General features: G+C 37.5%; 8 protein-coding genes across 8 annotated transcripts; 2 read left to right on the plus strand and 6 right to left on the minus strand.

Moving 5' to 3' along the window:
• Positions 1 to 26: 26 nt before the first annotated feature.
• On the minus strand, positions 27 to 2,568 carry BATDEDRAFT_21667 (uncharacterized protein; the record flags this gene model as incomplete). Its single annotated transcript, XM_006675284.1, has 11 exons — positions 27 to 122; positions 238 to 394; positions 500 to 673; positions 791 to 977; positions 1,077 to 1,283; positions 1,388 to 1,502; positions 1,603 to 1,710; positions 1,799 to 1,868; positions 1,979 to 2,069; positions 2,176 to 2,271; positions 2,412 to 2,568. The coding sequence occupies 11 exons, from the start codon at positions 2,566 to 2,568 to the stop codon at positions 27 to 29; spliced, it is 1,458 nt and encodes a 485-aa protein (XP_006675347.1).
• A 325-nt stretch (positions 2,569 to 2,893) lies between these two features.
• On the minus strand, positions 2,894 to 4,144 carry BATDEDRAFT_85481 (uncharacterized protein; the record flags this gene model as incomplete). Its single annotated transcript, XM_006676242.1, has 1 exon — positions 2,894 to 4,144. One exon carries the CDS (start codon positions 4,142 to 4,144, stop codon positions 2,894 to 2,896), a length of 1,251 nt encoding a protein of 416 aa, XP_006676305.1.
• A 1,631-nt stretch (positions 4,145 to 5,775) lies between these two features.
• BATDEDRAFT_21669 (uncharacterized protein) lies at positions 5,776 to 7,826 on the plus strand (the record flags this gene model as incomplete). Its single annotated transcript, XM_006675285.1, has 10 exons — positions 5,776 to 5,843; positions 5,919 to 5,959; positions 6,118 to 6,207; positions 6,337 to 6,433; positions 6,560 to 6,651; positions 6,724 to 6,874; positions 6,949 to 7,080; positions 7,213 to 7,315; positions 7,401 to 7,665; positions 7,768 to 7,826. The coding sequence occupies 10 exons, from the start codon at positions 5,776 to 5,778 to the stop codon at positions 7,824 to 7,826; spliced, it is 1,098 nt and encodes a 365-aa protein (XP_006675348.1).
• A 296-nt stretch (positions 7,827 to 8,122) lies between these two features.
• Positions 8,123 to 10,163, minus strand: BATDEDRAFT_85480 (phosphatidylinositol N-acetylglucosaminyltransferase; the record flags this gene model as incomplete). The annotated part of the gene is made up of 8 exons (XM_006676243.1): positions 8,123 to 8,284; positions 8,374 to 8,507; positions 8,587 to 8,701; positions 8,795 to 9,141; positions 9,233 to 9,362; positions 9,427 to 9,541; positions 9,623 to 9,996; positions 10,077 to 10,163. The coding sequence occupies 8 exons, from the start codon at positions 10,161 to 10,163 to the stop codon at positions 8,123 to 8,125; spliced, it is 1,464 nt and encodes a 487-aa protein (XP_006676306.1).
• Positions 10,164 to 11,258: 1,095 nt separating this feature from the next.
• On the minus strand, positions 11,259 to 11,647 carry BATDEDRAFT_85479 (uncharacterized protein; the record flags this gene model as incomplete). Its single annotated transcript, XM_006676244.1, has 2 exons — positions 11,259 to 11,390; positions 11,519 to 11,647. The coding sequence occupies 2 exons, from the start codon at positions 11,645 to 11,647 to the stop codon at positions 11,259 to 11,261; spliced, it is 261 nt and encodes an 86-aa protein (XP_006676307.1).
• Positions 11,648 to 11,794: 147 nt separating this feature from the next.
• On the minus strand, positions 11,795 to 16,066 carry BATDEDRAFT_85478 (uncharacterized protein; the record flags this gene model as incomplete). The annotated part of the gene is made up of 14 exons (XM_006676245.1): positions 11,795 to 11,956; positions 12,026 to 12,164; positions 12,239 to 12,345; positions 12,465 to 12,626; positions 12,760 to 12,893; positions 12,981 to 13,102; positions 13,197 to 13,282; positions 13,360 to 13,509; positions 13,615 to 13,644; positions 13,748 to 13,852; positions 14,010 to 15,059; positions 15,175 to 15,454; positions 15,542 to 15,608; positions 15,805 to 16,066. 14 exons carry the CDS (start codon positions 16,064 to 16,066, stop codon positions 11,795 to 11,797), a joined length of 2,856 nt encoding a protein of 951 aa, XP_006676308.1.
• An 80-nt stretch (positions 16,067 to 16,146) lies between these two features.
• BATDEDRAFT_34035 (uncharacterized protein) lies at positions 16,147 to 17,823 on the minus strand. The gene is made up of 6 exons (XM_006675669.1): positions 17,799 to 17,823; positions 17,425 to 17,609; positions 17,203 to 17,317; positions 16,969 to 17,117; positions 16,768 to 16,866; positions 16,147 to 16,668 (listed from the first exon to the last, which is right to left on the minus strand). Exons 1-6 carry the CDS (start codon positions 17,811 to 17,813, stop codon positions 16,209 to 16,211), a joined length of 1,023 nt encoding a protein of 340 aa, XP_006675732.1. The 5' UTR covers positions 17,814 to 17,823; the 3' UTR covers positions 16,147 to 16,208.
• A 118-nt stretch (positions 17,824 to 17,941) lies between these two features.
• Positions 17,942 to 22,167, plus strand: BATDEDRAFT_34036 (DNA-directed DNA polymerase; the record flags this gene model as incomplete). Its single annotated transcript, XM_006675670.1, has 6 exons — positions 17,942 to 18,277; positions 18,449 to 18,727; positions 18,797 to 19,139; positions 19,218 to 19,792; positions 19,883 to 21,892; positions 21,994 to 22,167. 6 exons carry the CDS (start codon positions 17,942 to 17,944, stop codon positions 22,165 to 22,167), a joined length of 3,717 nt encoding a protein of 1,238 aa, XP_006675733.1.
• Positions 22,168 to 22,865: the final 698 nt, after the last annotated feature.

The raw sequence follows: 22,865 nt of genomic DNA on the forward strand, positions 1-22,865 counted from the left end.
TTGACTGTTTCTATAAAGTATCTGCCCTATGCTTTTTTTCGAAGCACTTTCATGAGATGCTCTGGACCTTTAAGAATGTGTTGTTGCAGTACTGCATCAAAGTGGTTTCCTTTCAACTCCAGCTATTCAGTATAGTCATAGTTAGTGCCATGATTGGCAATGTGAGTTTTTGAATTGTCCAATATAATCCTAGACATGCGTATAAATATAAACCAAATAGTGAATTTCAAGACTCACAGTAACTCCTTCAAGCAGATATAATTCAGGGGGGAGATCAACCAATTGGTTTTCGCTGATATCCAGTTTCAGCAAGGATGATAGCTCGCCAATCTCTGGTGGTAACCGCGATAAAGCATTGAATCGTATTTCAAGTGTTTGCAGAGATTTCAGCAATCTAAATTAATAGTGTTGTGTTAATGAACATAATGGAATAGCAAATTTTTTGGCTCTTGTATAACCTGTCCTATTTCATGTGTTCATCGCTATGCAAGAAACTTACGCAATTTCTGTTGTTAATGACTCGATTTTGTTGTTGTTTAAACATAGCTTAACTAATTGTGTAAGCTTTCCAATCTGTTTTGGAAGTCCAACCAGCATATTGTAGCTGAAATCCAAGTCAATCAGACTGTATAACTGACAGATTTCCTCTGGGATAATTTCAAACGAGTTATTTCTGCACGATCGCAAGCGAAGCAGCAGGTTGGCAAAACAAATCGAGTGGTTTAAATTGAAGGTATAGGATGGTCAGTAAAAATGAACCATAAATTATATAATGAATGCATATGCATACCCAAGCTGCAAATGGGTAATAGACTTCCAGTCAGTAATAGTATATGGAATCGCAAAAGAAGACAGTTGGTTTTTTCTCAAGTCTAAACGTGTCAGATTTCGAAGTTGTCCAATATCATCTGCCAAAATGCGAATAGAGCAGTTTTGACTTTCAAGAGTTTTTAGACCAGTGAGTTTGCCAATTGTGTCTAAAATTATGGCATGATCACATAAAGTGGGATTCATTTGATTAGAATCAGCAACATCAGTTACAATTGACAAGAAGTTGCAAATCGATTGATATTTACCTGGTATTTCAGTAATGTTTGCGTTTTGGCGTACAACAAAATCAGTCATGTTTGCCCATGTTGCCATGGCTGATGGATATGTGCTTAGTTTCAAATTGCCCAAGTTCACCTTTTTAAGCATAGTAAGATTCGACATGGTAGAAGGAATATTTGCCAAAAATCTATTATCTTGGATATAAAACTCTTCCAAACTAAGCAAATTTCCAACTAATTCAACCATCATAGTATATCGTTATTGAGGCTGAATAAAACCTACGCCAAAGGGAAAATTGTGCCAGATTTGAATACACTCGAATACGTTTACCACTTACGTTCATCTGGCAACATAGTTATTTGATTTGACGCTAAATTTAAATATACCAGGCTGGTCAAAGTACCAATCTCAGCACTCACATTGACAAGCAGATTGTTTGACACATTTAGATTCTAAAAACACACAATCCATATATTTTTAATTTGGTTAGTCAATCTTATATCAACAAGTTTTCCCAGATTGACTGGATAAAGCATAAATAAGACAAGACACCTTGAGTAAAGATAGCATTCCAAATTGATTGTCAATCTCAGTGATACGATTGAATGACAAGTTTAGCTTTTCCAGACCACTCAGTTTGAGCACTCCGGCAGGAATAGCCTAAAATCACCAGTTGTGATAAATTTTAATAATACTATAGATTTTTTTAAAAAGTTTGATTATAGTCTTAAACTGATCATTGCATTACTGTGAGCATATTATGATGAAGTTCCAAAGTTTTCAAACGAGATAAATCTGCCACCTCGATAGGTAATTCTCTGTATATAAGCAAACAATTAAATCAGTAATGATTGATTCAACAGCTTTTTAGAATTTTAAACTTGAATCGTTGAACATTCCGTTCAAGGTGTTTTGTATCAATGCTTACTCAATTTGATTATGACTGATATCCAATCGCTGTAGATTCTTCAGCATGCCAATTTTTGGAGTCAGTGGGGATATAAATAGCTTATTGTGGCCTTGAAATATAACCAACAGTTTAGTTTATAAATATTTTGAATACAGCAACATGTCCCATAATGTTACATGATGAGATCTCGTTTAGACTGTATAAATACAACTTACTGGCATTGATAATAGTGATGGAAGGCGGAAGATTGTGTGGAAAGTTGTTGATATTGTTTCCTGATATATCCAGTATTTGTAGCTTACTGAGTAGCACTATATTAGATATATGGCAATATGAAAATCATAGTCAATACATATATAACCTATTCCCAGCTCCTCATCATGTGCTCCAATATATTGCAGCCCCCTTTACACATTGATTTATTGTAGCATTTTTATACAAATAAACGCACCAATATCTGATGGAATATCCACTAGTTGATTTTTGTGAGCACTGAGTTTCACCAAGTCAGGGTGAATTTTTAACATGGCTGGCTTGATTTCTAGCAGCTGCTGATTGGATATATTTAGCTCTGACAGATTATCTACTTTACTTGAGCAGCAGCCCATTTCAATAACTGTTTGGTTGAGTTGTTATGCCAGAAAGAGTTTAAAGTATATATTGCGAGCAGGATAAACGCGAAAACAGCTCATTTCGCGCAAGGATGATTTCATTTGTAGTAAGCTTGGTGTATTTGAAAATGGAATCGTCCTTTACAAACATACTGTTCTCATTCAAGCCTAATCCAACAGTAGTTTGTCTGATAAATAAGAGTTGACTGACGTTTGCATGATCATATCCAGCTGAACGTAAAGTCCGGCAAAGTCTTTAATTTGCTGACTCAAATATGGAGTCTTGGAATTAGTAAGCTACACTATGACTGAAAAAGGTATTTTATTGTTGAAAGTACTCTATCCATAGATCAACCATCTTTTGAGTGATCTTGTGTTGTGCATCAGTAAGCTTATTTATCCGGCCATGAGTATGGTTTTCTGGTGCGTTTAAAACACCATGCAAGCAATATGGCATAGATTTAAGATCCCATTTTACACGTTTATCTCCAGCAGACTCTGTGACCCAGTATTCAGGAATGTGTAGGTCGATGTTATAAGACGGTGTTCGAGATCCAAGCCCCCCATTAAACCAGAGCGGGTTTCCAGAATTATCCAAGTGCAGCAGCGGTCCACAAACCTTGGATGTGCTGGCACTCATTTCCAGCGTGCCAATTGCACCACCATATCCAGTGGTTAAACCAAAGGGAATATGCAACGCTTCATGAGCAAGCCAATATGTTTCCTTGTCTCCATATACAACGGAATATACGCTATTTTTAAGTGGATTGCTATTTAGCAGACTCGTCAAAAGAATTGCAGGCATTGCTCGCAATTTATCCCAAGCAACGACGCCAGATTCCATCTCGTCGGATGCCTTGAGACTCATGATTCGACTGTTGTTGTAGATCAAGTTGTTTGTAAATGGCATAGCGATTTGCCTCATCATCTCTGCCCGTTTTTCTCCATACCCGAATGTTCCATCCGCCAGTGTTCGATCCCGAAACAAAAATGCTCCTGTTTTCACATATTCTGGCATTTGAAAAATAGTTTCTGGCGGCTGCAAGAACAGCGTGTCTGAATCTATTAAAAGAACATGTCGGAACTTGGAAGCCATGACTGCAAACGGCTTATTCTCCCATCCTCTACTGCACTTGTCTATATTTAGTATATTTTTGAGATCAACTAGTTCCACACCAGGCAGTTCTGACAGCATCAATCGCTTTGATTTGGTCAAATCACTTTCGCCACAGTACATAATCTGAATAGGCAGCTTTGAGCCAATATGTCGTAGCATGGTGATTGTATGTTTTGCAACGAGTGCATATTTTGTTCCTGTGGTCATAACAATTCCTGCGCTGTTGGATTTGAAAGCTGAATGCAAAGCAGACTGGTATACTGGTCCGCGAATAAACCAAGGATATAGCTTGTCTTCTAGCTGAAAAAATCGGGCCTCGAATTGTTTTCGAGTCTGGTTATCAATTTTTTGTAAAACAATCTGTGCGTACATGTTGTATGCCGTTTGATATAATCTACCGTACTCGCCAATTCGTGTCCAATTAGCTGGTGAAAGAGTAATGCTATCCGATAACATTTGGGAAATCTGTAAATTCATGGTATTGATTTTCGCTGGAGTAACGACGGTATTTGGTATGTATTTTTGAATTTTTCTAATCAGATTCACAAAATCATCGAGAAATTGTTGGATTAGAATATTTTGTTTCAAATTAATAGTAGTAATGATAGACTAGTCAGACTGCTTTAAATGCATCCAACTCACTTTGTTCCACGCGAACCACTGGATAGTGAGTGCAATGTATAGCCACTTGCTGAGCGAATACTGTCAGGCACACTGTAAAAATATCGAAGTAAGCCGTCCCGGGACGATGAGCTACTGTTTAAAAACCAAAGCAGCAGACCTGAAAATGAATACAAAATGGGATGAAATGAAATCAAAAGCGTCAGCCAAGTCACTTGGATGTTACAATCATATTCACATAGAATAAAGTGCTAGTATCAAAATACATAAACAGCCAGCTTTATGAAATGATGGGTGCCAATTTACTGAATAATGTTTGCCCTTTGAACTCCTTGAAGTTTTTTGGGGTTCCCATGCTTATTTTTGTATAAGATACTGAACGAATGTTCAATCACATTGCAGTTTCAGTAAGTTCCATAATTGCTAAATTTGCAGCTATTCTTTCAGCCAATCAACCAGCGGTTGATTTGGATGGAAACAGCGACCGCATTTCTGGGACGTGAATCTCAATTAGAACGCGAACATATGCGAGTTTTTAGGATACAACAGTGATGAGTTTGGAAACAGTCGAATTCAATATCTGGATTGAAATGAATGAGTCTGGTGACCGTATAATGTATGGTTATGAGGAGAAAGGGATAGTTTCAGTTCAAAACTAGTTTGATTTTGTATGAACGTTGTGCTTTAAAAATCGAGAATGTCGAACGTCGACTCTCAATAGGAAAACGGAATGAATATTTAACCCTTGCTATTATGGAGCAGAATAGACTGCAAGATCAACAAGTCGCACTCTATGCGAATATGAGTGTAGTGGCCAGCCATATGTTCTGATTTTTGCAAGACAACGTTATTCATTTCACATGCCAAATCACTTACATGTCTGTATCAAAACAAGCAGACCAAACAGTCCAAAAGTTATTGGTAGCGAACAAGGCCGTACAAAAAGACGCCGTAGTTGTTTTGCATATCCAGTCAGACCAGAAGATCTAAAAGTGTTTGTGTAAATTCCCATGCGATTATGTAATCTTGAATGAGTCCGAGTGTGTTATAAGCAAACTTTAGATAGGATGAATACTGGTGAAATGCTTATCAACATGTTTAAACGAATAAAGGTCTCGCTTGATTATATTTGAATCAGGGACGCAATGCTGTCTGTAAGGGATAAACGTTACTTTTGCAAGACATTTGCGACGGCTTAACGATCCATCTTAAGGCTTTTGCTTGGCAACCCTACTGACGCTGCCCTTCGCGTCGACAGTCTGAATAACCAAATCTTGCATTCCGCGCTCATCCATATCGAAGATTCCAACACTCGAGCGAGACTCAAGTCCACGAATCTGCAATCCAAAAAGCTTCGACGCTCTAGTCTTGGAATCCTGCATTTCTTGTATAAATCAGGTGATGGTTGGAATCGCATTGAAAGTTGTCAAACTTGAAGTTTTCCCAATTCCTATCGAGCCAGCAACATGAATGACGATGATATTCCTGACCTTGTTCTCGACCAACTACCAGAACACACAAGTGTTGAATCGAGGTAGACTTGATTTGATGAATTCCATCCATTACATGTTAGAGTTTGCTCTTGTTAATCCTGATCAACTCATTCTAGAAACAAAAAGGTGCCAGTGACAATCCTTACAGGATTTTTAGGTTAGTCAAGTCGTCTGGCTTTAAACAGTAGCAGCGCATGAGTGGTTTAAAGCCAATGTTTAAATATGGCCTGCAGAGCAGTGCTACAGCTCTTGTGTCATCAGACAATGCGTTGCATGCATCTCTAAACCAAGTTGAATCTACTTTAAACCTTGTAGGAAGCGGTAAAACTACGCTGTTGCTTGATCTATTGAGTGATCCTACTCATGGAAAACGAATCGCTGTAATCCTCAACGAGTTTGGCGAAAGTATATTTATCAAGTTGTCTAGCATTGAAATGCCATTTTGTTGGCTCTTGACGATCAACATGCTCATCATGTTGCATATATTGTATCTTGAATGAATTAAACCATCATTCAAATCAAACCTACAACCAGGTGCCGGAATTGACAAGAGTATGAGTGTTGGCAAAGATGGTAAAATCATGGAGGAATGGCTAGAGCTTGCCAATGGATGTTTGTGCTGCTCTCTCAAGTTGAGTTTCATTTTGTACTATAAACGTGGTTGAATCTATTTACAATCTGTCCAAGTGTAAAACTTTCTAGATTTGTTGCCATGATAAAAATGCCATCTAATGCGTGTTTTTGATTATACTTTTAGAGATGCTGGTGTTAAAGCCATTGAGAATTTGGTAAAAAGAAAGGGCCAATTTGACTATGTTTTACTGGAAACAACAGGACTTGCTGATCCAGGTGAGAGAATGGCATCCAATGACTTTGATTTGATTACATGTTTTTATTTTAACATCACTCGCATCAAATCAGGTCCAATCGCATCACTGTTTTGGCTAGACGAAGAGTTACAGAGCGATCTTTACCTTGATGGAATCTTGACCATTGTAGACGCCAAACACATTGAGCAGTACTTGACTACCCAAAATAAGCACAACTCGATCAACGAGGCTGTTAGGTTGAAGTATAGTTTGCTTGACTTGCTAGTCTTCACGCGACTAAACTTTCATGAATGATTGGCTGTTTTATATTCTATAGGCAAATTGCGTTGGCCGATCGACTAGTCATCAACAAGTGCGATCTAGTAGACACGGACACAGTAAACACTGTGGTTGAAAAAGTCAAGTCTATCAACTCTTCTGCTCCAATCTTAAAAACTGAGCGATCCAAGTATGTTAATATTTGGATTTTTTGAAAAACTATCAGCTAGAATGCCATGCTAGTCCATCTTATACATGGTTTAAAAACTACTTTTTATCTTACTAATACATTCTGGTCTCTTTTTGACTTACTTGACACTAGGGTTCCTGTCGAATTTATACTTGATTTGCATTGTTTTGAGCAAGTAGATAATGACCCTTTTACCGACCGTGTTCACCAGCAGACTGCTCACAAGATTGACGAGGTATATATCTACTTTATGTTTTGCTACAACCTTCAATCTTTCTGTTGATGATGAATTGACAATTATTTCATCTACTTTGGCATAGTATGTATCCACAGTTATATTCACATGCACGGGAGTTGTAACCAAGACAAAACTGGATCTATGGATCCAAGCACTGTTGTGGGAACAAACTCTTCTCAATATAAATGCTTCTCTACCACAGCCCAAACTATTGCGTCTTAAAGGTGTTGTGGACGTTATCGGACAAGATCGCATGTGTATTGTTCAAGGTGTTCAAGAAATGTACGATCTGCATGAGGGGGGTGCTTGGCCCAACGGACCAAGAGTCAACAAATTTGTTTTGATTGGTAAGACTCGTTTCTGTTGACAATGAGAAAACGGTAAACCGAGTTTAAAAACATGTGCTGACGCTTTTAAATGCACTATATACGAATGCCTCAATATATTAGGTATGGAGCTGGATAAAGAACTTTTGATTCAATCGTTCACTAAATCATGTCTAGACTGATACAGCAGGCTGAGTTTGTTGATAATATATAGTTTCAAACACGCATTGTTTGATAAATATTATTTATATTATCAGATATTTGTCTATTGATGTGTATTGTGGCATGATACAATATCAAGCAAGCGCTCATGCCGTAAAACGACTGTGCATCCTCTCCCATGATTCAGCTATATTGGGTGGTCGTACCACTTTGGTTGGCATTGATGGGTACTATTGGATAGACAGCAAAATACCAATATTGTCATAGTTTAGTCATGGCAATATCTCGAGTAGTGTAGATGGCATGTGAATAGGTGTTATACAGAATTGATCCATCTTACCTGGAGTCTTGGAATCGTTGATATGATTTCACCAGTAAACAATGACTTGATAGATTGTGACGAAAGATGGTATCTGGTCAGTCGCTCATAAAGAAACCGGTATTGGTAAAATATAGAAGAGAATCCAATCGGCACACTCTAGAATATTGCAAAATAATATCAACGTTAATTTACAAACGTTTGTCTTGTTAACGTCGATGGTTAAATTTAGATAGTAAACTATTTACTTTGAGGCGAATATAAATATTTTGCGGAACTCGGGTTTCGTCAGTGGATGGATTCGGCCTTTGTTTCCATCCAAAAAATCGCCAGAGTAGATTTGAAGACTCGGTGATCAGAATGGGTGTAAACTGAATTCCCTCTAAATAAAAACAGTCGAATACAAGTGAGTAAACATTGTTGCATCAAGTCATTGCATTTGTGTAGTTGGAAGTACTCACGGGGAAGTCGACCAGGATCTTTGAAACGCAGCATTACAGCAAATAGTGGAAAGTGGTTTAAAATGGCCAAAACAACTTCCAGTACAGCGTGGATAATCACCACACCAATGCGACACTGTCCACATATACAAAATGTCAATATCCCAAAGTATCTAATTTATATCATTAAACTATGCATGCAGTCAACATACAAAGAATTGTAACATACCACAGAAAATAGCATATAGTACACGGCTACAGTGGGTAGTAGAAACACTAAAAGTGTAAAAAAGCAAGTTCCCAGCATCAACTGATCAAGATCGTATTCTGCAGAATCCACTCGATTTCTTAGTGCGTTGCGTTTTTTCCCTCTAAAAAGCGTAAATAACGATTGAATCACTGTAATTTGCCAATAGTACATCTTGGCAGATATGATGTAGAATAAATGCAAATGAACTGTGGCTAGCATGATCAAATCTGACAAGATGGAGATGGACATGGTTGCTCCAAAGACACCTGTTTTTCCAACTAATAAAAGAATATCTGGAATAAAGTCCGCGACCACAAGAAATATTTCTAAATAAAACAATATACTGTTAGACTCGTACAAGAATTATTACCATGCAATATATTTTGAAAACTAAAGCGAAAACCAAAAACCACATACCACTCCAAGATAGAACAAGCCAGCCAAACAATTCACCAATAAACGAATTCAACTCGCTATTAAGTTTTAATCCAGCTGGCCATCCCATTAGCCATTGAATGGTGGTATCTACCCATTCAATCGTGCACGTCTTTTGTAAAGAAATAAAACATTCAGCTGATACAGTCTGGCTTTTCAACAGCAAAAGCACATACCTTGAACAAATCAATCAGTATTGCTGAAATTTCATACCGATAGTCGATAATAACAGATCCCAATGCAAGGCCAATAATAATGTCATTAGCAACCAGCCAGACAGTATTAAAAAATCTAATTATAATTATAAAACTGTAAGCATAGATTTCTTGAATTTACTTTGCATATATAAATAAACTTTATATCATCACTCACCCAATATATCGCGCCTGCGCTTTTGCAGAAAGTTTAGTATTGCTCGTATGCCAAGTCATGTATTGTTGTGGCCAAAACAGAATCTGCTGTAGTCTCAATTGAACTTGATGCATAGCTGTAGATGTTTTTGTCAGTGATGTGTTGAAAAAAATCACATCGCTGTTTAAGATCCAAACCAGAAATTGTCCAACAATTTTAAACACAAAGACTGCTAAAAATATTGGGTATACAACAACTTGACAAAAAATCTTCCATAAAAATGGCTTGATACATCCAACTAAATTTGAATTGGATCGATCCAAAGTAGCTGTAGAGTAGTTTTGGGAACGTTTTGATTGAGTTATGGCTCCACTATTTCGTGCAAAAATATTAATCTATATAAAAATATTAAATATAATGGTGTATACTGTAAAACATTCAAAGCCATCATCCAACTAAATAGTGCACAACACACCTTTCCAAAAATATACTCAATATCTTCTCCTTGAACGTTGCCAATACTTGAAAAAACGGTTGTAGTGTGGTGTATAATCTTTGGCATGATAGAAGGTGACAGTTTGTTTGGCGGTGCCAAATGCCGAGATGATAATGTTGAGTTGGAGATTGATTCATGCTCATTGTTAAATCCACTTCCAGTATTCAATAGTGATACATTTAAAATAAGTGGGTGTGTCGAGTAGTATTGCAAAGATCTTGGTGCTGGACAGGTATAATATATAATATATCGTCCTCGAACGATTTGTGGGTCATCCCGAAATTCTACATCTCTTTGCAAAATACAGCATGTTAAAATGATAATCCAAGTGATATAATCGACAAGCATTGAGACTTTTAAAAAACAATAAGTATATCTTACGATATAACTGGAATCTTTCCAGTAGGATCCATAAGAATGGTTATCCATATTGGACAAAGTTTTTTGAGTTTGATTTCCATCGATTTGATAGACGAAAGAACTGATGTATCAAGTGTAACAAAAATTCATAATGCAGTTAGTATTAGATATTGATGAGTTGATTGCTTTTACAGCCTATTGACGTAAGATGGTCACTAAATAAAAATATCGTGCATAATAAACAGCCATTTTTGTAAAGTTATGTGCCAGCTCCACCAAATTTACTGAACAACATTATGTCCTGAACTTTTTGAAAAAGTTGACTGGCCTTTTTCCTCTACATTAGCTTTTGCATAAAATATTGAGCAAATATTCAATCTCCAACTCTTTTTCAATCCAAACATTGGGTAGTTGTATGAAAACAACAGCTGCATTCCTGGAATGTGCAATCTTTTTTTTCAAACTAGATTGGGAACATATCTGATATTCTAGGAGACGATAAAGTGGGGTTTGATTGAGAGTAGTTGAATCCAATATATGGATTGTAATGGATGGGTCTGGTGATGGTACAATATATAGCTATGCCAAAGTGAAGAAAGGACACGTTCTTGATTATAGTTTGTGTAATGAACGTTGCATTCATTGAAGTAGTCCATCTCCAATAGGAAAGCATAACGAATATTTAACCCTTTTCTGTCATGAAGCAAAATAGAGACTGACTGCAAGATCAATGCAGACCACATTTTACGTGAATACGGCTGTAAAACAATAGAATTGTCGAGTAAATTATTCACAGATACATTAACGAAAATCTAAAGATTTACGCCAACAATGCTGAATCTTGCCTCGTCTAGTAGCATCTGCCGGAAAGCCAATACCAACAATCGAGATATTCGAAGGTACTGAAAAAAAAGATTTATCTATTGAGGATGTCTAAATAAAATTTAGTAATGGTTGATGTATTCAGCAAATTGCTCATCTAGTTTAACTGTTACATGGAAACAAGTCATCAAATATCTAGAGTTGACAATTAGAATGCGCAATGAATAGGACCGACATACCAAAAGTGATGTTTGAGTCACACACACAACCGAGTTTCCACAAGTCCATCCCATCAGCCATACCGCTTTATGCACAGGTGGAAGTCGGTCTTGCCAAAAGACCTTGATATTAAGCACATCAGACGGCATCCAGTATTCAAGTGGCCAAATTTCCAAACGGAATTTTACACATAAAATAACAAGCCCTCAGGAAATAGATTTGCATGGTCGAGTTTACCACTTCAAATTTATTTCGAGATTCAGACATTTACAGCAATAATTGAATTTATTAGAATATCATTGAGTACACCGGGACATTCCTGGACTACTTCCATTTGATCCAATCAGCTGAGACACACAAGTACACACTACGATACGCTGCTCAGTCAATACATCAGGGTCCTGTATAACCATCAATGAAACTCGGGGTTGCTTTTCCTTGATCAGCATCAGTGCATACTAAAAATAATCAATTTAAGCAAACATTGACATAAAATAGACATATAGAAACAATACCAAACAATTTACATCTTCCCCGTCTTGTTCATCGTCCGAAATAAGAACAATATATCTACTTCTTGATATATTAATCTTGAGTCCAAATGAAACCGACGTGACTTGACTCGTGTCAAGATGAAGGGACCCAGCTATGTGTCCACGTTGAAACCTACCGTCACAATGCATTTCAGTATCTAAAGTGACGCAGTAGAGCATTGTACAAATATATAAAAACGTCCTTACATGTCAAGCCTGCGGATATCAAGAAGAACAGAGTGCTTACGCATTTGAATCAAATCATCAATACCAAGTCTACCAACAATCCCTTTTTTGCTGCTCATAAACGAAAACTGCCACAAACCGTTTCAAATACATAGTTTCAGCCAAAAAGTGTTAGTCAAGCATACGCTATCGTAGTATCTATCCTTGGATGCTACAAGTAACAGCCAAGAGAGTCAAAAGCACATACACGTTTTGTTGCAAAAAGCATATTTGGATCCTGCGGCGATGCAGTATGTGCTAAATGAAGATGGCTGAGTAATGACGGTGGAGTAATCTTTACAGCCTGGATAGAATAAACTATACACTTTTCAACGTCAATTGAAGGCATTTCAGAAAAAAAAAGCATGGCCTAACAGTGTCAAGGCATTGAAATGTAAGCAAAATTAATATACACAACTCGCTTGATGAATATCAAGTTCAAAAGCATTTCTCAAACTAATAGTAATGCAAAACAAACCCATCTCATTTTGATTGCAACTTACTTGGCTAAAATCGCTTTGCAAAAGTTGATCGCGGTGTTGCTGTAAAATAAACACACCGACATATATAAATATAAACGGTGGTGCGACCAAAAAATAGTCCCACAAATGATAGATTTTGTCAAGTGGGAATACATCTTGAAAGGTTTAAATATATAAATACAGTCTGGCGTAAATTAACCTGAAATATATCATTTGAAAAGTGCTGTCAAAACACAACTTACGAGCATATAGCGTCATAAACCATGAGATTGCAAATAACTCTGGACCGAGACCAATCGTGTATAAATGCGCAGACAGTTCAGGATCATGAAAAGAAAGAATGTATCTGAATGCAAGCATAAATCTAATGTGATCCGTTGAAATTAGTAACAAAAGTCAAGCATGTATTTATCATCAGCCAGTATATCAAAGCAGCTATATTGACAATATAAACATACTCTCTCATAAGCTTGGAGTTATCATGAACAAAAAAGCCATGGCAGTATTTGGATATGAATGCAGTCATACTGGCAAATACTAATGCCTAACAATCAGCCAGTACGTATTTTCAAAAGTTAATATCTATAGTATTTTTATAACAATCAACACAACAAATCCTACTTCATCGTCAAAATTCAAAACCAGAAAAGGAGCACACATTGAGTCCAGACCTTGCCAGTATACATGTTGACCTTTTTCGTTTTCAATCCACGCTTTAAGCACTCTTTTCAATTTCTGGTGTCCAATTGGAGACGATAGCAACTCGTTATACTAAAATCGCATTTGATCAACACAAAATAATGTTAAATTATAAAACCTGTTTTTATTTTTTAGCAAATATTACCCTCAGCAAGTCAAACCGAATGTAGCACTTACCTGATGACAACGAGGAATATCAAGATCCAACTAATACAATTTAATACGGAATTTGACATGAATTATTAGCAGATATCTATTTTATAGGTTCTGTTGCCGATGCACTGATTAAAATACAAATCAATATATTTACCTGTCGGTCAGTTTCGGCTTCTGTTTCTTTATCAATTGCACCATATGCTGCATCTGTATCACCAGTGACATTAAGCAATGCAGCCCAAATCTTTCCTCTTAATAACTATCAACAGACACAAAAGATTGCCAGAAATTTTGTTAACTATACAAAGCAAAGCTTATAGAAATGTAGATTTGCAGAAACACTGAAATTGTGACTTGTAACGTTGGTTTAAAACCTACACTTTTTAAATGGGGATATACACGATGGTGTGACTTACTGGTGGAATATCAGAAACTGCTTCATATTGAATTGAGTCGATTGAAGTTGGATACGCGCACAGTAGCCCATACATGAGTTTGGTGCGGTGATACTGATACCGCATATCAGACTCTCTGGCTGAAAGTGCCAACTGTAACAAACCATTTGATCCTGATCCTTGAGCAGTCAAATATGCTTCCCAAATAGCATCCAACTCCAACGCTGTAAAGTTTGTTATATGTCTCCACTCATCGCGATATATATCTCCTACGCCGTTATATGACCGACCAGAAACAATCCCATCTTGACTAAACAAACTACTTTCAAAAAAATCAATCTTGGACAGCACGGCTTCAACAGGCACGTCCACAAAAGCATCTCGAAACAGATTGGCTCTCAAATGAACCAAAGAGCTTTGAAGTTTTTCTTCAACGTTTTCGCCGATACGGACAACGGTTGGAAGCTTAAATAGTGCAGGAATGTTTGATACTCCTTGTTGTTTTAAAACAAGAGCTTCCAAATCGCCACCAAGCATTTTCCAGTAGTGAAAAAGTTCAAACAAGGTGAGTGGGTATCTGTACGATCGGGTCGGTGAGTTTGCCAGACTTGGTGTAGTAGAAAGATTAGCTTTTTGAAATAACGGCAATCTAGTAGTGGCAGTCGTATCTTTTGCAGATGGGTCATCAACTGCAATGGCACTCGCTCGCTGTGCCAGTTTGGACTCGTATAAATATGGTTTGGCAACCCATGCAACATCTGCATGATATCGAGATCGTTTTAATTGTTCTGGACCTATGTCCAACTTATTTGCTGAAATATGTTGAAGAAATGGATGATTGGCTAGTGCATTAACACTTGCTCGCTTTGAGGGTGTAAATTCCAAACATTCGTAGATGAAATGTTTTAAATTGATGTCGACAAGACTATCTGATTGGAGAAATCTAGAACTAGGTGATTTCCACGCCAGTATTGTTTTTAATACTTGTCCAGTATCGGATATATCTGTGTTTAAAAACTCTGGTCCAAAGTATAATTCCAATAGCAAGATCCCTAGACTCCATACGTCCGCCTAATAACATTAGCGCATTAGTATATTTACAAGTAACAGATCTGGTATCAACACGGAGTAATTGGTTGCAGCAAATATTTTCTAATCATTGTTATAAAGATTAAACACCACGAACCTTTGGAGATGATGACATGGCAAAACAAGGACCTGCTGCAATAGTTTCTGGAGAAAGATAGTGCGGATATCCGATGGGAAAGGTGACATCTTGGCCGTTTCCAGTCAGGTAGTAAAGTCCATAGTTTGATATAATGATGTGATCCGACTTGTCCACATAAATATGTTTTGGGTGAATATTTCTGTGTATCAGTCCATTGGCATGCAGATACATAAGCGCATGAACCAGTTCTCTGGTCCACCGAGACAGCCTTTCAATGGATCTGATGTTTTTAGCTGGACTAGGGAGATGTATAGTTAGTCAAAGCATTGCTTTCAAGCCAATGATTATGCATAACAGCATCAGACTGAATGAACAGCAGGATTACCATGATGATATCAGATCTTGTAAAGAAACGCATCCTGTCACACCTTCTGAAACAACATAGATCCGACCTGAAAAATAATCAAAAGCTGGTTTAGTCTACATGAATGCATTATATGCTGAATATAACTGTTGGTAACTGTTATAGCCAAAGCGGTTTATAGGTTTTGATGAGAGCCAGTCATCTTGAACAACGTCGATTATTGTAGCAGATGTTCCCAATGCTATCCAATCCATAAAACACAATAGCTTGAGTAATACTTGTACCATGAGAGTTTTTAGAGATATCAATGTACTCGCATAGACAGGGCAAGAGTTTGGAGATTGTTCTAAGATGCTGGAATCTACCCACGATCTTAGTAGCCGATGCAAACTGTCCGCTAGTTCCGAGTGGTTTGCAAGTTGATGCTACGAATGAAAGAACCTGAAGACTAGCAGGACGAAACAACACATTGGAAACTTCATTTCCTGCCATGCCAATGTTTGTGGTGGACTGAGTCCTATGCATATCCTTGCGAACTCCAAACATGGTTTGATTAGGATTGTCAAGTTTCAACAAGTTCCAACAGCGCGTTTCCTTTGAATTTAAAATGTCAAACTCGATCACTTGAATGCCAATGTAACCTTTTTATTCAAAACTAATTCTCTGTTTTATCGCATGTTGTCATGACTCAAGCCTTGGCGGTCTTTTTGGCCACTTTGGATTTCACTGTTGTCTTGACTGTTGTCTTGACTGCTTTGCCTTGAGATGGTACCGCGTCGGTACTCTCAGAAACCGGGTTTGCTTTCTTTGTCAACTTTTCCTTGGCAGGCAATACCTTTTTGGGTGTCTTTATAGGCTCAACTGGCTCATCTGGCTCATCCTCAGCCATCTCACTTTCAAAAATCTCCTCGATAGTTCTTTCTTTAATCGCCACCTCAGTACTTTCGTCATCCTTCTCAACATCTCCAGCAGGCTCGTCATGCAGAGCATTATAGATTGGAAGCGCAACTGATGTGGTAGTCTTGATGTACACGGATTGAATGTTGTTCCATTTTCCGGGAAGCTTTTCAGCTGCTTTATTGACTACGGCCATAATATTCTCCACATTTTGCTCCTGTGACAGCTTTAATGAGCCTGTCTTTATAGAACTAGGTATATCAATCAAATTGTCAACAAGTCACTGATAAGTTCCAGTACAGGTTGGTTGAATCAACTCTATCAAAACACTAAAGATAAAGTCGACTTACTTGCACACGCCTTTGTTAAGATGAAGATATGTAGAATGGATTGCACGTTCAATTTCAGACTTGACATCTTTTTTTGTAAGACTGACTGTTGCTGGGTGCCTATATCGTTTGATGAGAATATGGTCAATAAACAATGGATCTCGATCTTTTTAATCGGCAGCCTTGTTGGCATCAAGACTTTACTCGCAAACTCATGCTTACTTTTTCTTGTTGAAAAAAGTTTTTCCAATTAATTTGGGAAGAAGAGGAATCACTCGCTCGTCGGCAAGAAACATATCATAGGCAGCACACAGCTGGCGCTTTGCCTCATATGGTATAAATTTGCTCTTGAGCTTGGATATACCAATAATCTATTGCCAAAAGTTGTGTAAACTGCGTTAATCATTCACATATCTATCAAGTCAACCCACTGACATATCAAGTCTAATGATATACTTTAGAAACACGAGTAACTCCAGCGTTCTTGATAAGATCTTTAAACTCTCTTTGAGGATCCTTGACAAACATACATATTTCAGCAGTATCTGACAAAATAGAATTTGGCAATCGACTAAACAGATTATACAGACATTGTTGAGAAATAAGCAAATTAGCATCAATGGGTGCAACATGAAAGCGAGTTTAACTCGCTCATAAGGCTACAGCGATGTTACATACATTGAAACTGGCTTGCTTTTAAATTTTTCTGGAATTTTCTTGGTGGTGATAATGGTCCAAACAACTTCACTGTTCAAGCCATCAGCATCACTTTCAGCAATAATATTTTCAGTGGTAGCCTTGTTCTTGACATCTAATTTGCGCATGCGAATGTGTGCAAGCAGAGCTTTTGTGGCTTTTTCAACCTATATATCCATCAGTGAGTTTGTTGAAGAAATTAGTACTAAGGAATATTTGATAATAAAATTATTCCATGTAAATGGGATTTGAATTCACAGTATACAGATAGCAAGAGCTACAGTCTGAAACCAAGTCATATACAGAAAATAGCAATCCAAGTCTCAAGTTGAGGATTGACTAAATATTTTCCTAACCTGAATCTGATCCATCGTATGCAAGTATTTCAGGATTGGAATATAATATTCAATTCGAAAGAAAAAAAAATATTCCCAATCGATTAAAAAACTTTTAAATTGTTGAAAATTCTTTCTTGAATTCAACACCAATGTCGCCAGCAATGACAGACTCTTCTAAATCCCAACCACCTGTAGAAGCAGTCAAGATTGATCCAAAACAGAATATGGATCAGCAGAGCTCGACACTGGCTCATTATAGTCTTTTAGCCAGTTTAGATGCTCAAAAACGCCTGGAGTCAGCCGAGCAATTGATGCAGCTGCTTGTCAAATTCCAATCCGAAATGGATGCCCCGAATGCTGAACGTAACGAATCAGCATCCTCTGACTTGAATTCTTGCTATGCCACTGATGTGACTTATGGTCTTCGACGTCTGTTGCGCGGCCTTTCTTCCTCCAGAGACGCTGCTAGACAAGGCTTTTCTGTTGCATTGACCGAGGTTGGCATTTAATTCAATTATTTATTTTTATTTTTATCAACGAGTTTGCTTGATATTGTTTATCCATCAAAAGTCGCAAATGATTCACATTGGCTTACATGATTACTGATCTTATTTAAACGTGCTATTTTGGAAATATATTTTAAATGCTTTACCATGAACCGAGTATAGCTCTTGTCAAGTCTGCCCATGCTTGAGGTTTCTACTGTTCTCAAAATGCTTCATGATTGTACTCAAGAAAATGGAAATCGTACTGGACAGGAAGAAAAGGAGCTGCATCTAGGTCGTATGTTTGGATATATGGCCATGTGCAAATCTGGCATGTTATCCCGCAAATCTACCACATTGGAAAATGTGTTGGAAATTGTTACTGGTCTGTTGAAATGTGCTACCAAAAAATCATATTTTTCTCAAGCTGCCTATCAAGTTTTAATCGCAATTCTTAAAGAGGTTGGTTTGTATACTTTTTGATTGAAATTTAGTTTGCAAGGAATTCATTGTACTGATCCATTCTATCAGATTCAACAAACAGACCTATCAAAAAGTGTTTCAGAAGCCATGATTAGACTTGTTCTCAACAACGGGGTCACAAATGCTCAGGGGCTGTGGTTTGCTATAGAAGCTCAGCATTGTGCACCTAGCTTTGACAAATGGGATGAGATTATGATGGGATGGAAAAGCAAAAAAATTATTTTGCACCGTAAAAACAAGGATTTGATTGTCGATATTCTTAAAAATACAACAGATTCTGGGCCTCGTGTGCACTCTGTCTGGACTACAATCATCAATCTTCTGGTCGAAAAAAACTCGCCACTTTCGTCTAAACAGCTTTCTATTGAAGAGTTCTGGGAATCTGTAGAAGGTGCGTTATAATAGATTTAATTTAAATAGCTGTTTTTTAACTAACAATTTATTGTTTTCAACCTATTTTACTCTAAAGCTACACTCTTTACTACTTCCCATGAACGCAAACACATTGGATTTCAAGTTTTCGAAGCCATTCTTTTGATTGTGGATGAAAAGCAGATTCCATTTTTGCTCACTCCACACTTTTTGCACTGTCTGATTGATAGTCTTTCCAAAAAAAATGGCTATTTTTACAAACAAGCTCTTCATACTGCCACGAATTTATCCGAAATTGCTTCTGAAAAGCCCTTTATAGCCTTTCCACTTATGATGCGACTTGTCGGTAAAAACGGAAGCCTTCAGTTTGATACAGTGACCAAAACAAAAACGGTTGAAAACATCATCACTACACTAGACACAGATCAAATCGAATCATATATAGATTTTCTTGTTACTTCATTCACTGATCCTTCATCCATGTTGAATGACAGTTTGGTGGGAACTACCAGCTCTACTCGCGTTGAAAGTGTGCGTCGATGGATCTTGCAGCAAATGTTCCAGTTGGTAAGAATGGGCAGATTGCACAAGGAACAAGGATGGATCTCTTTGATTATTGAGTTTGTTGTTGTTCATGGATTTTTCAAGCCTTTGGAAGTAGATTCCAAGCAGGTATAACTTTTGATATTTGAAACAATGTATTTTTTGAACATTCGTTTGATCTATTTTGCTGACACTAGTGCAATCAAAACAATTTTTTAGGAATTTGGAAAGGTATCGGATGACATCAGTACGCTTAGCAGAGAAAGATTGGTTTCGATCTTGGGTGCGCTTGGCAACATTTCACTCATTGATAGTTTAAAGGCCAATGAAGCTGAAGAATCGGTCGACGACGATTCAAACTTCAAAAAGTATGCACGCATACCTAGAGCTCATCTTGGTAAACGTCTTAATGGGGACACGTGGATCTACTATGTCTGTCAGCTTTTAAAAGAAATGGAATCAAACAAGCAGCTTACACCTCTTGGAAAAAGTTCTTTAAATGCAAGTGCCCATGATGCTATTCAAACCTGTTATGACCTTGTAGAAACCATTCGCGAGCGCAAGGCTGCTACACCTGAAGAGAATGCCAGCCTATTGGAGGAGCTTAGTAGTTTCGAATCACTGGTGTTGCACATACTGCTTAACATATACTATGAACCAGAGGAATTCACTTTGCTTGCCAAGGAAATCAAAGACTGTTATACGCGTATGCATCCTCAGTCTGAAGCTAAACCGATTCAGGAATCAAAAAAGCGAAAGGCTGCCAACGCTCAGTCTACTGAAGCTACCGATGAAGACATGGAAGCATCTCCTGAGCCCATTGAAGTTATTGTTGATGTTTTGATTGGGCTTTTGGTCAAGCCTTGTACACTTTTGCGATCAATGGTATCGGACGTGTTTAGAGGATTTTGTAGTCGTATGACTTCTAAAGCCATTCAACTGATCCTTGATATATTGTCCACTAAGAGTGGGGTTCAAGGCGCTAGTCAACTTTTTGAGACTGAAGGTGAAGAAATGAGCGACGATCAAGAAGATGACACAGAAGAAGAAAGTGATGATGATGACAGCGATGATAACGAGGAAGAGGAAGAGGAAGATCTTAATGCACCCGTTGATGAAGAATTTCGTCGCAAAGTTGTCGAAACACTTGGCAAAGCAGCTTTATTCACAACTCAACAATCAAACGATGAGGAAGCTGAATCTGATGATGAGGGTATTGATGATGACGAAATGCAAATTTTTGACGATAAACTTGCCGAAATCTTCCGCCAGCGATATGACATCAAGCAGACGCATCGTAGTGTCAAGCAGAACGTGGTACATTTTAAATCGCGTGTGATGGATCTTCTTGATGTGTTTGTCAAGGAAGCTCCAACGAGTGCACTCATGATTCCAGTATGCAAATCGTTAATCGCTGTTGCGCAAAGTATCTACGACAACTCCAACGAGACGGGCTTATATACTCGTACCGAGTCAATTTTGAGCCAAAAAATATGCAAAGCCAAGGCTATTCCTATTGTTCCCATCAATGCTGCCATTGATGCATTGAAAGATGTTCATGAAAAGCTGATGGGTGCATCAGAAATCAAATTTGGCAAGTTATGTAACCTTTTATCCTTGTATTTGGTCAAAGTCATAAAGCATTCTAGTGATGAGATGAAGAGTACTACCACCGAAGCGTCTCAGCACAATGCTAAGCGAATCAAAAGCGAAAACGAAAACGATTCTTCTAATTCAGCCAATGCATCAATGACATGTGCATCTGAAGTTGACCAAGTTTGTGATATATACATGTCTACTTTTACCGGAATGCTGAACAAAGACCTCCGAGTGCAAGAGCAAATGCTTCAGGGATTTATTGTTCGATTTAGCGATCCTTATGCTGCAAAAATAGCTTTGCGTATTTCAAGTATGCTTTTATCAACATTCGACAAACCCTTAAACCTGCAAATCAAGACGTTTCCGCTGATCTGTGCCTTGAAGATCTTTTCTTTTGCATTTAAACACGTTGTCCAAACTGACGTGTGGTTAAATCAAGATGAGGAACAAGGTATAGCGGGAGGATGTAAGGCATTGACCGATTTTTTCAAGGTTGCGACTTTTGCTTTGGATAGGACAAAAAGTGAAGTGAAAGGGCCATTTTTCTTTTCAAACGATCGAGTTTGTGAGTTGGTCAAGGAGATTTTGGTCGTATTGAAACGAGCCAAATTATATCTTAGACCTGCCAAGGTGAGTCCATGCACACTTGTGAATCGTATTTGAACCTATATCCATTCATCTCTATGATGCTGTTCATTGCTTTTTTGTACTTACTATTGCTTTTAATTTAGTTTGTGTCGGTGTGCTTGACAGAAGAACTTGCCACAATTGGCAAGGATCTGATTGCCGAGAAAAAGTTTAAAGACTTTAAAAGAGCTGTGCAAGTGATTTCTGAAATCAACAGAGTCTGTTTGAATCAAGAATTCACTAAATCGAAAAAAAACAATTCCAAGTCTAAGAAATAAATCAGTAAGCAGATACATAAAAATAAATAGTATATTCCTATTCACGTAAAATGGAGCACTAATCAAGGATGATAAAATACATAATAAGCAGCCAATCTCATGGAATGATAATTTCCACCCAATTCACTGAATATCGTGCCTTTGAATCCATTTAAAAACAGTTTCTGGTTTTAGCATTCAAATATTTCATTTTACGTATAAATCTCTGAGAATCTTATATTGTCACGAAAACACATCAAATTATTGATGATTGACAACTCTGTAGCCATCAACACTTGGACAACGAGACGTTGCAAGTGCAAATGTCTCGACCAATAATGTCAAGATTGTGTGCTTGATAGGATGGTCGGTGTGTTTGGAGATTAGTCAAGGGAATTGTCAAGGCTACAATATCTCGATTTTCTAAACAATGGCATGCAACATTTCCAAACACGCATGTTATTCTAGTAGTATTTTACCCTAAAAGCAACTGTCTACTCAAACATGGTTGATCAATCATTCAACAAACGGCGCGAGGATTGTAATTCTATATTGTCCATTTTAAACTTTGCAGAAAATGACTCGAGTATGATAAAGGATGGGTTTGTTTGTCAAGCAATTCCAAACACTAAGGAACTGAAAATATTTATTCAAATCAATTTCTAATAGGAAAACACAACGAATAGTTAACGATTGTCTATTTCCAACCAGAATAAACA

The sequence above is a fragment of the Batrachochytrium dendrobatidis genome, assembly GCF_000203795.2.
Source record: "Batrachochytrium dendrobatidis JAM81 unplaced genomic scaffold BATDEscaffold_1, whole genome shotgun sequence".
Lineage (NCBI taxonomy): Eukaryota > Fungi > Chytridiomycota > Chytridiomycetes > Rhizophydiales > Batrachochytrium > Batrachochytrium dendrobatidis.

Bases quoted from the DNA above. Each gene is read 5' to 3' on its own strand.
- BATDEDRAFT_34035 (XM_006675669.1), bottom strand. The intron at 17,118-17,202 runs GTATATCATTAG...TTTTGGCAATAG, and splicing joins GAGTTACTCGTGTTTCTAAA to ATTATTGGTATATCCAAGCT. The intron at 16,867-16,968 runs GTAAGCATGAGT...CAAACGATATAG, and splicing joins ACTTTTTTCAACAAGAAAAA to GCACCCAGCAACAGTCAGTC.